General features: G+C 46.5%; 1 protein-coding gene across 1 annotated transcript in view; it reads right to left on the reverse strand.

Annotated features, from left to right (window-relative positions):
• CATSPERD (cation channel sperm associated auxiliary subunit delta) overlaps positions 1 to 12489 on the reverse strand; it is a 42511-nt gene that overhangs the window by 27498 nt on the left and 2524 nt on the right. Inside the window, exons 3-8 of the mRNA XM_068534993.1 lie at positions 11948 to 12024; positions 9850 to 9922; positions 8813 to 8927; positions 4708 to 4775; positions 3358 to 3471; positions 2071 to 2154 (exon numbers count right to left, since the gene is read on the reverse strand). Of these exons, the coding sequence (XP_068391094.1) occupies positions 2071 to 2154; positions 3358 to 3471; positions 4708 to 4775; positions 8813 to 8927; positions 9850 to 9922; positions 11948 to 12024 (531 nt within the window). The remainder of the gene's footprint in view (positions 1 to 2070; positions 2155 to 3357; positions 3472 to 4707; positions 4776 to 8812; positions 8928 to 9849; positions 9923 to 11947; positions 12025 to 12489) is intronic.

The following is a 12489-nucleotide window of genomic DNA, read 5'->3' on the forward strand; positions in this document are numbered from 1 at the left end:
GCGGACTGTGCACGGGCTGCTGACCTTGACTCGCCCCGCCCCGCCCCCACCGCGGCCGCAGGGGCCAGACCCACCCACCCTCACTACGCACTAAGGGGCCGTGAATGTGAGTCCGCAGCCCCCAGCCCACGCCTGCTCAGCGATGCATTGGCCGCCTGCCGGTCCCTGGAGCCAGAGAGGCATCTCAGCTGAGCTGCCCGGGGTCGGAGTAGCCAATTAAGACAACGAGCCAAACGCTAGAGTGCGTTCCGCTTTTAATTGCTCACTGCGGTGGGGTAAGAGCCCAGGCCAGAGAAAACGCCAAGGGCCCCTGTCCATCCCTCCCCAACGGAACCGCGGAGGGTCCCCTGGGTCAGCGCAGGGGTGGGGTTCATTTCCCTGTGTGGGGAGCCCCGATCAAAAGGCGCCTGCCGGGACTTCCCTGACGGCCCGGTGGTTAGGAATCCGTGCTTCTACTGCAGGGTGCACGGTTCGATCCCTGGTCTGGTTGGGGAACTAAGGTCTCGCATGCCGCATGGTGTGGCCAAAAAAACAAAAACAAACAAACAAACAAGCAAAAAGAAAAACACCCAGGGCCTCGGCCTCAGGAGGTGGAAGGGCCAGGAACGGAAAAGTACAGAGTCAGAGAGCCGGGAAGTGGCTCCAGGCTTCCCCCTCCTCCCTCCCTCAGGAGTCAGAGGTCTGAAGACCAAGCCGGGGCTGGGAATGCAGAGATGCGCAGAGCCTGCCTGACCAGAGGCAAGAGTCCTTGACCGCAATGCCTTCAGAGCCTGCCGGTGCATCGTGCCCCAGGTGTGGAGTGGGGAGGGCAGCTCCCCCAGCCTCCGCCCCCATGCCCTCCAGGTAAAGCCTTGTGACTGCCTGTGGTCAGGCCTGGGAAACCATGCACAGGTTGTAACCAGAGCCGGACTCCTCAGCCACCTCTACATTCTTGGGATTTCCAGAGTCTGGGAGTGTCTCATTCACCAGGCGCCCTGGCAGTGCGTGCTCATGAGGGGACTCTGGGTGGGGGGCTGGGCCCACCGTGTGATTAGAGGGCGGGGCTTTCAGCCACCAGGTAAGCAGCCCAGCCTCTGGGAGCTTCCTGATTGTGGGTCTCCCCCAAACTTCAGAGTGGCACACCTTGCTTACAAATTTTGCAACACAAGGGTACTGACTGTACTTTAATCTTTGCCTGACTTAATATTTTTTCTTCAAATGCACTTTGCATGGACTGATTCCTCTTCTTAACTTAGTCTCATCCTAAATGATACCTGTAAAGTCACGGTTTTCATGTCCCGATTTTCTGAATCCACATGAAAATAATTGTTAACAAAAGGGTTGACATGAGGCATTTAAAATGGTCTTGGGTGCCACCAGTGACACATGCACCACACCTTGTATTTTATCCCTTAGTGCCCAGCACCTCCTAGACCCTACTTAAATATTGCTGAGTGCATGCCTGAATGAGCTAATGAATGGGGGGAGAGAGGGATGGTGGGTGTGTGGGTGGGTGGAAGGGTATACGGATGAATAGGTAGCTGGGTGGATGGATGGTTGAGTAGATGGATGAATGGGAGAGTGGATGGATGAATGAATGGATGTGTGGATGGGTGGATGGATGGATGGATGGATGGAGGGATAAGCAGGTTAATGGATGGATGAGTAGGTGGGTAGATAGGTGGATGGATAAATAGATAAATGGAAGGATGAATAGATGGATGGATGGGTGGATGGATGAGTAGATGGGTGAGTAGGTGGGTTGGTGGATGGATGGATGGATGGATTAATGAATAAGTAGGTTAATGGATGGATGGATGGATGGATGGATGGATGAGTAGGTAGGTAGATGGAAGGATGGGTGGGTGGGTGGATAAATAGATAAATGGAAGAATGGATAGATTGATGGATGGATATGTGGATGGATGAGTAGGTGGGTCAATGAGTGGTTGGATGGATACATGGATGGACAGGTGAATGAAAAGCTAGATGGATTTCAGATATGAAAATCTAAGTGTGTGAGTTTTGACAAAAGCCTGGCTTGGGGTAAGGGTCACTGAAGTGGTTCTTCCCAGTCCAAAAGGTACTTACCTTCCGTTGGTCAACGAGAAGCAGCCCAACCTGTGAGAGGGAGTAAAAGTAGAAGATCCCGCCCAAGGACCCGACTAGTTCTGCCTACGAAACAAACAAAATATAAGTAAGTCATAAACGTGTACTTAATTCTAAATTTAACTGTAGATTATCCAGTAAGCTAAAAGGAAGGAAAGTCTTTTTTTTTTTTTTTTTAACAATATTGTGATCTATTTCCCCTCTGTAAAAACGTAGCATGTAGGGCAGAACTTTGAATGAAGTCGGCTTTGCCTGGGCTGATAGAGGAAGTGGTGTGACCCACACTGTGAGGTGCCTGCCTAGGTCCCTCACTCCTGCCTAGGTTCCTCATTCCTGATCTTTGGCTGGTCAGCAAAGTGCCCACCAGCAGGCAAGTTGGAGCATGAGGCCAAGGACCCCAACCTAGGGACGGTGGGACAGATTGCCATGGCAACCCAGCTGGCTCCCTCCAGACACCTTTCAGGTAAGAGAGAAAGACCACCATCTTATTTAAGCCTCTGTTATTGTGTGTGTGTGTGTCGGGGTGGGGAGTATTTCTATTATATACAGTGTCCTCCCCCAATTCATAGGTTGAAACCCTAACCCCATGTCTTAGTCTGTTAGGGCTGCTATAACAAAATACCATAGACTGGGAGACTTATAACAGCGCCCTCCTTTATAAGGGCACTAATCTCATTCATAAGGGCTCCACCCTCATGACCTAAGCACCTCCCAAAGGCCCCCATCTCCTAATACATCACATCAGGCATTAGGGTTTCAACATATGAATTTCGGGGGGACACAAACATTCAGACCATAGCACCCCCAAAATGATGGTATTTGTAGGTATGGTCTTTGGGTAGCAATTAAGTTTACTAAGCCCTAATCCAGGATAACCTCATCTTAACTAATTTCATCTACAAAAATCCTATTTCCAAGGAAGGTGACATTCTGAGGTTTCGGGGTGGACATGAATTTTGGGGGGACACATGTTCAACCCAGTCCAGTTCTCTCATCTGTAAAATGGGGATGCTGGTGGTACCTGATGTCGTAATCCATGTGCCGCCTTTACTATGGCACCAGCTTTTTCCATGAACAGTGCTGTCTCCTTTCCGAACTTCCTAATCTCTCTAGCCAGCTGCTCTGACCTGAAATTCTTCCCTACCCTCCCATCCGGCTGGACTCTTCGAGAGAGAAAAGTCCTTGCTCGCCACGGACAGCTAATTACTCCTATCCCACAGAATACATCTTTCTGTTTGTTTGTTCATTTTCTTACCAAATTGAACATACCTGTCTTTCCTGGGCATACTTCTGAAATCTGTATCCCCGGGTATTTGAGAAATAGATATTGGCCTGAGATATCTGCTCTCCATGCAAATAAGCAAAAACGGAGTTACTGATATCCTGGAAGAACACATACATAAAACAGTCTCCTTAAAAGGAGATAGAAGGTGGGGTGTGGGGCGGCTGGGGAGATGTTCTTTAAACAAAGAAATCAGTTCTGGAGGTCTAATGCACAGCATAGTGATCACAGACAACAATACTGTATTAGAAACTTCAAAGTTCCTAAGAAACTTGATCTTGTTTCCACAACAGAAAAGCAATGATAATTTTGTGACATGACAGGATGGTAATCATACTGCAACATGTAAATGTAGCAAATCGACACATTGTACACCTTAAATTTACACAGTGTGGTATGTCAGTTACATCTCAATTTAAAAAGCAGGGAGGACAGATGCCAGTGATTACATGCCTGGGCATTTATCCCAGAGAAATGAAAACTTATGCCCACACAAAAACCTGTACATGAACATTTATAGTGGCTTTATTTGCACCAGCCAAAAAGTGGAAACAACCCAATTCTGGTACACCCACCACTGTGGAAAAGAACAGACTAGACATATATGCGACAAATCGGATGAGCCACCTGAGAATTTTGCTGAGAAAAGCTAGTCCCCAAAGGTTTCATATTGAATGATCCCATTTATACAACATTCTTGAGATGATAAAATTAGAGAGATGGAGAACACGTTAGTGGTTGCCAGGGGTTAGGGCAGGGCACAGAGGTATGGAGAGTTTTGGGGCCACGAAACAGTTCAGTGTTTTCGTGGCAATAGCGGTTCTCTGACTTTAGGCAGTCGTATCCATGTCAATTTCCTGTTTGTATCACTATAGTTATGTAAGATGTAACCACTGGGGGAAACTGGGTGAGGGATACATGGGACTCTGTATTATTTTTTCAACTTCCTGTACATCTATAATGATTTCAAAGTAACAGGTTTTAAAAAAAGAAGACAGATGGATATATTCACAGTGTGTCAGCCAGATGATCTGAGGAGCCCCAGAGACCTCCCACGGGCTCTCAGTCCTCTTCTGAACCCTGGGAGATAGCATGGCCTGAGTCCTGAGTTCATCACTATCCCAGCCCTCAAGGCTTACACTTTTTTTTTTTTTTTGCTGCGCCGCATGGCATGCGGGATCCTAGTTCCCTGACCAGGGATCAAACCCGTGCCCGCTGCAGTGGAAGCATGGAGTCCTAACCCCTGGACCACCAGGGAAGTCCCTACACTGTCTTTACTTCCATTCATAATTAGCTCACAGCAGAGTAAAAAATGAGATACAACACATGGTACTCACCATGCAAAAGGAATTTCCACTGTAACAACAGTTGTCACCAGAAATATGTGAAACAGGGTGTTCTACACCTGAAAGGAAAAGGGAATTGAAATGCTCTCTGAGTTCCCTGAATGTTCAGAGAGAAGGTTAGAGCAGGGCTTCTCACCCTCCACACTGACATCTGGGGCCAGATTGTTCTCAATTGAAGGGGCTCCTGGGCCCTGTAGGATGTTTTGCAGCACCCCTGCTTCTACTGACTTATTTAACTTATTAAATTAGTTATATAGTGATTCATTTAACCAGTGGAACTCTACTCCAGTCTTTTTTTTTTTTTTAAGGTTTTCTTAAGCTTTAGATCACAAAGCATCCTTTTTTTTTTTTTTTAATTTAAAAAAAAAATTTTTTTATTTATGGCATGTAGGATCTTAGTTCCTGACCAGGGATTGAACCCATGGCCCCTGCAGTGAAAGCACGGAGTCTTTTTTTTTTTTTTCCAAATAGAATTTATTTATTTAGGCTGTGCCAGGTCTTAGTTGCGGCATGAGGGAATCTTAGTTGTGGCATGCAAACTCTTAGTTGCAGCATGTGAACTCTTTTAGTTGTGGCATGCGTGTGGGCTCTAGTTCCCCGACCAGGGATCGAACCTGGGCCCCCTGCATTGGGAGCTTGGAGTCTTACCCACTGGACCACCAGGGAAGTCCCTCTCCTCTAGTCTTGACAACCAAAAATGTCTCCAGACATTGCCAAGTGTCATCTGGCCGGTGAGGGGCAGAATTGTCCCTGGTTAAGAACCACTGGTTTGGGGTCTTCCTTGGTGGTGCAGTGGTTAGGAATCTGCCTGACAATGCAGGGGACACGGGTTCGATCCCTGGTTCAGGAAGATCCCACCTGCCGCAGAGCAACTAAGCCCGTGCGCCACAACTACTGAGCCTGCGCTCTAGAGCCCGTCCTCCGCAACAAGAGAAGCCACTGCAATGAGAAGCCCACGCACCGCAACGAAGAGTAGCCCCCGCTTGCCGCAGCTAGAGAAAGCCCGTGCGCAGCAACGAAGACCCAATGTAACCAAAAATAAATAATAAATAAATAAAATTTTTAAAGAGAGAGAGAGAAAAGATAAAACTTAAAAAAAAAAAAAAAAGAGCCCACAAGCCATGCAGTGCGGGGGAAAAATATATTAAAAAAAAAAAACCCACTGGTTTGGCAGAAACTCTTTTAGGACTCTGCCAAAATTGCAGGAAGGGTGCCCTTCTCTTAGCAAGGCATTCTTTGATTCTGTTTTGAAAGGAGAAGCTTCAGCTCCAAAGAAAATACACACGTGGCCAACAAGCACATGAAAAGATGCTCAACATCACTAATCATTAGGGAAATGCAAAGCAAAACCACAGTGAGATACTGTCCCACACCCATTAGGATGGCTACTATGACAGAAACAGAAAACAAGCTTCAGTGACAATGTAAAAAAATTGGAACCCTTGTGCACTGGTGGTGGGAATGTAAAATGTTCAGGCAGTGTGGAAAACAGTGTGGAGGTTCCTCACAAAATGGAAAATATGATCCAGCAATTCCACTTCTGGGTACACACCCACCAAAAATTAAAAGCAGGGACTCAAGGAGACATCTGTATACACATGTTCAAACTGGCATTATTCACAATAGCTAAAACATGGAAGCAGCCGAGTGTCCATTGACAGATGAATGGATAAGAAAATGTGGTCCATTCATACAATAGAATACTACTCAGCGTCAAAAAGGAAGGAAATTCTTTTTTATATATAAATTTATTTATTTTATTTTATTTATTTTTGGCTGCGTTGGTTGCTGTGCGCGGGCTTTCTCTAGTTGCGGCGAGCGGAGGCTACTCTTCGTTGCGGTGCGTGGGCTTCTCATTGCAGTGGCTTCTCTTGTTGCAGAACACGGGCTCTAGGTGCGCGGGCTTCAGTAGCTGTGGCACATGGGCTCAGTAGCTGTGGCTTGTGGGCTCTAGAGCGCAGGCTCAGTAGTTGTGGCACATGGGCTCAGTTGCTCCACGGCATGTGGGATCTTCCCGGACAAGGGATTGAACCCATGTCCCCTGCATTGGCAGGCAGATTCTTAACCACTGCGCCATCAGGGAAGTCCCGAAAAGGAAGGAAATTCTGACACACATTACAACATGGATGAACCTTGAGGACATCATGCTCAGTGAAGTATGATCCCAATACTGTATGATCCCACTCATTTGAGGTCCCTAGAGGAGACACATTCATAGAGACAAAGTAGAATTGTGGGTGCAGGGCTGGGGAGGAGGATGGGGAGTTACCTGTTGGGATGCTATTAAACAAATTGATGGAGAGAAGAGGAAGAACAGAGAGTAGACTGACTTATGTTACAAGGAGCCCTGATGGTTCCTTCATAAGTTAAATATAGAGTTTCCATCTGACCCAGCAATTCCACTCCTAGGTATCTACCCAAGAGAACTGAAAACGTGTCCACACAAAAAGTTGTACACAAATGTTCACAGCGGCACTATTCACCATGGCCAAAAGGGGGAAACAACCTCAATGTCCACCAGATGATGAATGGACACACAGAAGTGGTCAATCCATACAATGGAGTATTACTCAGCCATAAGAAGGAATGACCTCCTAATACACACTACGACATGGATGAACCTCAGAAACGTGATGCTCAGTGAGAGAACCCAGACGAAAAAGGCCACATGTTGTGTGATTCCATTTATATGAAACGTCCAGAACAGGCAAATCCACAGAGATGGAGAGTGGGTGAGTGGTTGCCAGGGGCTGGGGGAGGGGGAGGGGGAGTGACAGTGAATGAGGATGGGGTTTCTTTTTGGGGGGATGAAAATGTTCTGGTACTCAACAGTGGTGACTTTTGCACAACATTGTGAATGTACTAAATGCCATTGAACTGTACACTTTAAAATGGTTAAAATGGTGAATTGTATGTGAATTGTATGCCCCTCCCCCCCAGAAAGGGAAAAGAGCCTTGAATTGTGAGAGAGAAAAGAATTGAACTGGAAGATCAGGAGGGGCACTGGGAGAGGATTGGGGCGTGAAGGAAAAGCCCACCAACATGGGTGAATTTTGGAGGAAGAGAGAGGAAGGTGGCGAGGAGGGAGGGATTTTAGGCAATGTAGCTGTGGGTGGGAAGATCTGTAAAGAATAGGTCAACTGATGTTTTGGAGGCAGACGCATGTTTGGGTTGGATATGACCAGTTGATGAGATGGTTATAAGACTGGCCCCCAGGGACTTACCTTGTGGTCCAGCAGTTAAGACTCTGCGCTCCCAATGCAGGGGGCCTGGGTTCGATCCCTGGTCAGAGAACTAGATCCCACATTGCAACTAGGAGTCCATGTGCCGCAACTAAAAGATCCCAAATGTCAAACTAAAACCTGGCTCAGCCAAATAAATAAATGAATATTAAAACAACAACAACAACAACAAAAAGACTGGCCCCCAGGCAGCCCAGCTTTACTTGGGTTATCCATTCTCTGCGGCCCATTCATGCTGGGTTTACCATGATCCTCGATGGAAACACTCAGCCCCCACCCTGTGGGGTGGGGGTTCAGGCCAACTTTTATTGAATTTTAAAGGACAACGTAGGGAATTCCCTGGTGGTCCAGTGGTTAGGACTCAACGCTTTCACTGCCGGGGCCCAGGTTCAATCCCTGCTTGGGGAATTAAGATCCTGCAAGCCACTTGGTGCAGCAGAAAAAAAAAAAAAGACAATGTAATGTCCAGGGGCTGGGACTTCCCTGGTGGTCCAGTGGCTAAGGCTCCACGTTCCCAATGCAGGGGGCCCAGGTTCGATCCCTGGTCAGGGAACTAGATCCGACATGCCACAACTAAGAGCCCACATGCTGCAACTAAGAGTTCGCATGCCGCAACTAAAAGATCCTGCATGCCAGCAACTAAAGATCCCACTCGCCTCAGTGAAGATCCCACACGCGGCAACAAAGATCCCGCGTGCTGCAACTAAGACCTGACGCAGCCAAATAAATAAATAAATATTTTTAAAAAATGTCTAGGGGCTGACATCCAAGTAGCGGCATCGTCTGTACTTCTGAGCCTTTTCTCTGATGTTGGCCAAATGCAAACAAGATTAAAAAATACAAAATACGCATACCTGTAGATGCATTCCAGGAATTGGCTTCGTAATCATAAACATAGACTTTTCGATTCACTACTAACAGCAATACTGAACCAGCAAAATGTGCTGATGTTACTTCTGGTATGCCAACCTAAGAATAATGACATATACGGTATCAGTATGTACATCTCTTCGGACATCGATTCAGAAAACAGTACTTCTAGACACGCATCCATGGAACGTTCATTCCAGCAAGAGTTCTTTGGGTCCTAGATATTGGGAACTATGTATCCTGGGGATTAGCTGAAAGCAAAACTGGGAGGTCGAAATTGGTGTTTGGTGCCCTAGGATAGCTAAATTCGCTCCATCTCCTTCTCCTGTGTCAAAAACCTTCTCTGAGCATAGGCACTTCCCTGGTGGTCCACTGGCTAAGACTCCATGCTCCCAGTGCAGGGGGCCCAGGTTCGATCCCTGGTCTGGGAACTAGATCCTGCATGCCACAACTAAGAAATCCGCATGCCGCAACGAAGATCCCAAGCGCTGCAACTAAGACCCAGCGCAGCCTACATAAATAAATATTTTAAAAAAATCTTCTGAGGATAAAGGCTACAGCATAGATGATGAATGATAAGCATAACTGATAAATGTGTCACTTATGAGAGAAACTGGTATTTTAGCAGATGGCGGAACCTTCTGGAGCATAGGTACTAACTGTCAAATTTCTCATGATAGTTCCTGAGAGGGTACAGGTTTTTCTGTTTTGGTTGAGGGCAATTTGGGGAGGCCCTGAAATCAGTGTATGTAATCTATCACACAACCAATTACAAGGAGCTCTTGCAAGAATTCTGGTTCCTTTTTCAGGGGAAAAAAAAGCACCTGTTTTGGTAGTAAGGGCAGAATAGAATCAAGCCTTCTTTTGGCTTAGAAATTGCTCTCAATTTTTTTAAGAGGTACATCGTAAAATAAGCCCCCAAACTAACAAAAACAGACTAGCGTGGTGTTTTCTGAACTATATCTAACCCTAAGTATTACTTATTTCAAGCATCCCTCAGATCGTTCGGTAAAATAACTACCTGCATTGACGTAGGGATGGAAAATGGAAGGAGACTACTCTCAAAGCTATTCTTCGTGAGAAAAACTTGTCTTCTGAAATAAACAATAAAAGGGTTCAATTAGGACAATTTCACACAAGAAAAGAAAAAAGACAACGGCAGGCATTCTAAAAATGTTCTATTCAAATGAAATTCTTTTCTTAACAAGGAACCATTTTGCCTCTATGTATGTATCTATCTATCTATCTATCATCTATTTATTTTTGTGTGAGTAATCCTCTATAGCCTGGATATTTGACTTATTGAAATAACATTATTTGAAAAGTGTGACCATGTCAAAAATAAAATTACATAAAATGTACATTAAGGGGCTTCCCTGGTGGTGCAGTGGTTAAGAATCTGCCTGCCAATGCAGGGGACACGGGTTCGAGCCCTGGTCTGGGAAGATCCCACATGCCACGGAGCAACTAAGCCCATGAGCCACAACTACTGAGCCTGCGCGTCTGGAGCCTGTGCTCCGCAACGGGAGAGGCCGCGACGGTGAGAGGCCCGCGCACCGCGATGAAGAGTGGCCCCCGCTCGCCGCAACTAGAGAAAGCCCTTGCACAGAAACGAAGACCCAACACAGCCAAAAATAAATAAATAAATAAATTAAAAAAGAAAAGAAAAGAAAAGCATATCCTTCCAAAAAAAAAAAGTACATTAAGTGACAGCTTGTTTTGCTCAGGGTGAACTTCAGTTTTGTCCTTTATTTTACTCTGATCCCGTTAAAGTAAAGGCTTTCAGACCAGGAATGTGTATGTAAAAAAGAAACAGTATGTTCCCTTATGCAGGGAACTTTTTTTTTTTTAATATAAATTTATTTATTTATTTATATTTATTTTTGGCTGTGTTGGGTCTTCGTTTCTGTGCGAGGGCTTTCTCCAGTTGCGGCGAGCGGGGGCCACTCTTCATCGCGGTGCGTGGGCCTCTCACCGTCGCGGCCTCTCCCGTTGCGGAGCACAGGCTCCAGACGCGCAGGCTCAGTAGTTGTGGCTCATGGGCTTAGTTGCTCCGTGGCATGTGGGATCTTCCCAGACCAGGGCTCGAACCCGTGTCCCCTGCATTGGCAGGCAGATTCTTAACCACTGCACCACCAGGGAAGCCCTGCAGGGAACTTTTAAGAAGCAAAAGGCCATCCATGAACATGGTATATCGCTTCCTTATCCAGATCTCCTTCTCTTGCCCCCTCCAGAAGAGTTTTATGGTTTGAGGCAGACAGGAGTTACTGAGTTAATTCCTATGCATTTTAAAGTTTTTGGGACTTCCTTGGTGATCCAGTGGTTAAGAATCCGTCTTGCAGTGCAGGGGACACTGGTTAGATCCCTGGTCGGGGAACTAAGATCCCACGTGCTGTGGGGAAACTAAGCCCATGTGCCACAACTCGAGAGCCCGCGTGCCACAACTAGAGAGAAGCCCGCACACCACAATGAAGAGCCTGTGTGCCACAACTAAGACCTGATGCAGCCAAAAAATAAATAAATAGATATTTAAAAATAAAGTTTTTGTTGCTACTGTGAATGGCACCGTTCATAACTGCCTTATGTCAAGCATCTGTGACGAGCTACACGTAATTATTTTAGTTACTTCTGTGTCTCTTCACCTGTCTTTCCCTAACTCTACCGCAACTGTGGACTCCCTGTAGGCCAGCATCTAGCAACACAGGACAGAACCGTCTCTTTTTTTTTTTTTTTTAAAGATTTATTTATTGATTGATTGATTCATTGATTGCTATGTTGGGTCTTCGTTTCCGCGCTAGGGCTTTCTTTAGTTGCGGCAAGCGGGGGCCACTCTTCATCGCGGTGCGAGGGCCTCTCACTATCGTGGCCTCTCTTGTTGCAGAGCACAGGCTCCAGACGTGCAGGCTCAGTAATTGTGGCTCACGGGCCCAGCCGCTCCGCGGTATGCGGGATCCTCCCAGACCAGGGCTCGAACCCGTGTCCTGTGCATTAGCAGGCAGACTCTCAACCACTGCGCCACCAGGGAAGCCCAGAACCGTCTCTTTTAATGTTTGTGGAATCGAAGAATGAGGGCAAATGTAATGTTTTAATAATATAAAAAAAAAGTAGCGATATCTTACCCTAGATACAGGGCTATGTTTTTCTTGCAAGGATGCTTCATCAAGCGAGTTGTCCCAGATGAAAAATACAGGTGGTCCTAGAGAGAGAGAGTCACAAAATCTTAATCCTATCAATGCTAATAAACGCCTGATGAAAACAGTTTCCTAACGTGCAACACTGAAAATGTAAAGGTGAAATCTGAATTAGGCAGGTGGATGGCATCTATGCCATTTTCCTCTTTTTTTAAAATAATTAATTAATTTTATTTTTGGCTGCATTGGGTCTTTGTTCCTGCATGCAGGCTTTCTCTAGTTGTGGTGAGCGGGGGCTACTCTTCATTGCAGTGCATGAGCTTCTCATTGCCGTGGCTTTTCTTGTTGTGGAGCACCGGCTCTAGGTGCACTGGCTTCAGTAGTTGTGGCTCGCGGGCTCAGTAGCTGTAGCTCGTGGGCTGTAGAGTGCAGGCTCAGTAGTTGTGGCGCATGGGCTTGTTGCTCCACGGCATGGGGGATCTTCCTGGACCAGGCTGCCTTGGCCGGCAGATTCTTAACCACTGTACCAC

The sequence above is a fragment of the Eschrichtius robustus genome, chromosome 2 (genome assembly GCF_028021215.1).
Source record: "Eschrichtius robustus isolate mEscRob2 chromosome 2, mEscRob2.pri, whole genome shotgun sequence".
Lineage (NCBI taxonomy): Eukaryota > Metazoa > Chordata > Mammalia > Artiodactyla > Eschrichtiidae > Eschrichtius > Eschrichtius robustus.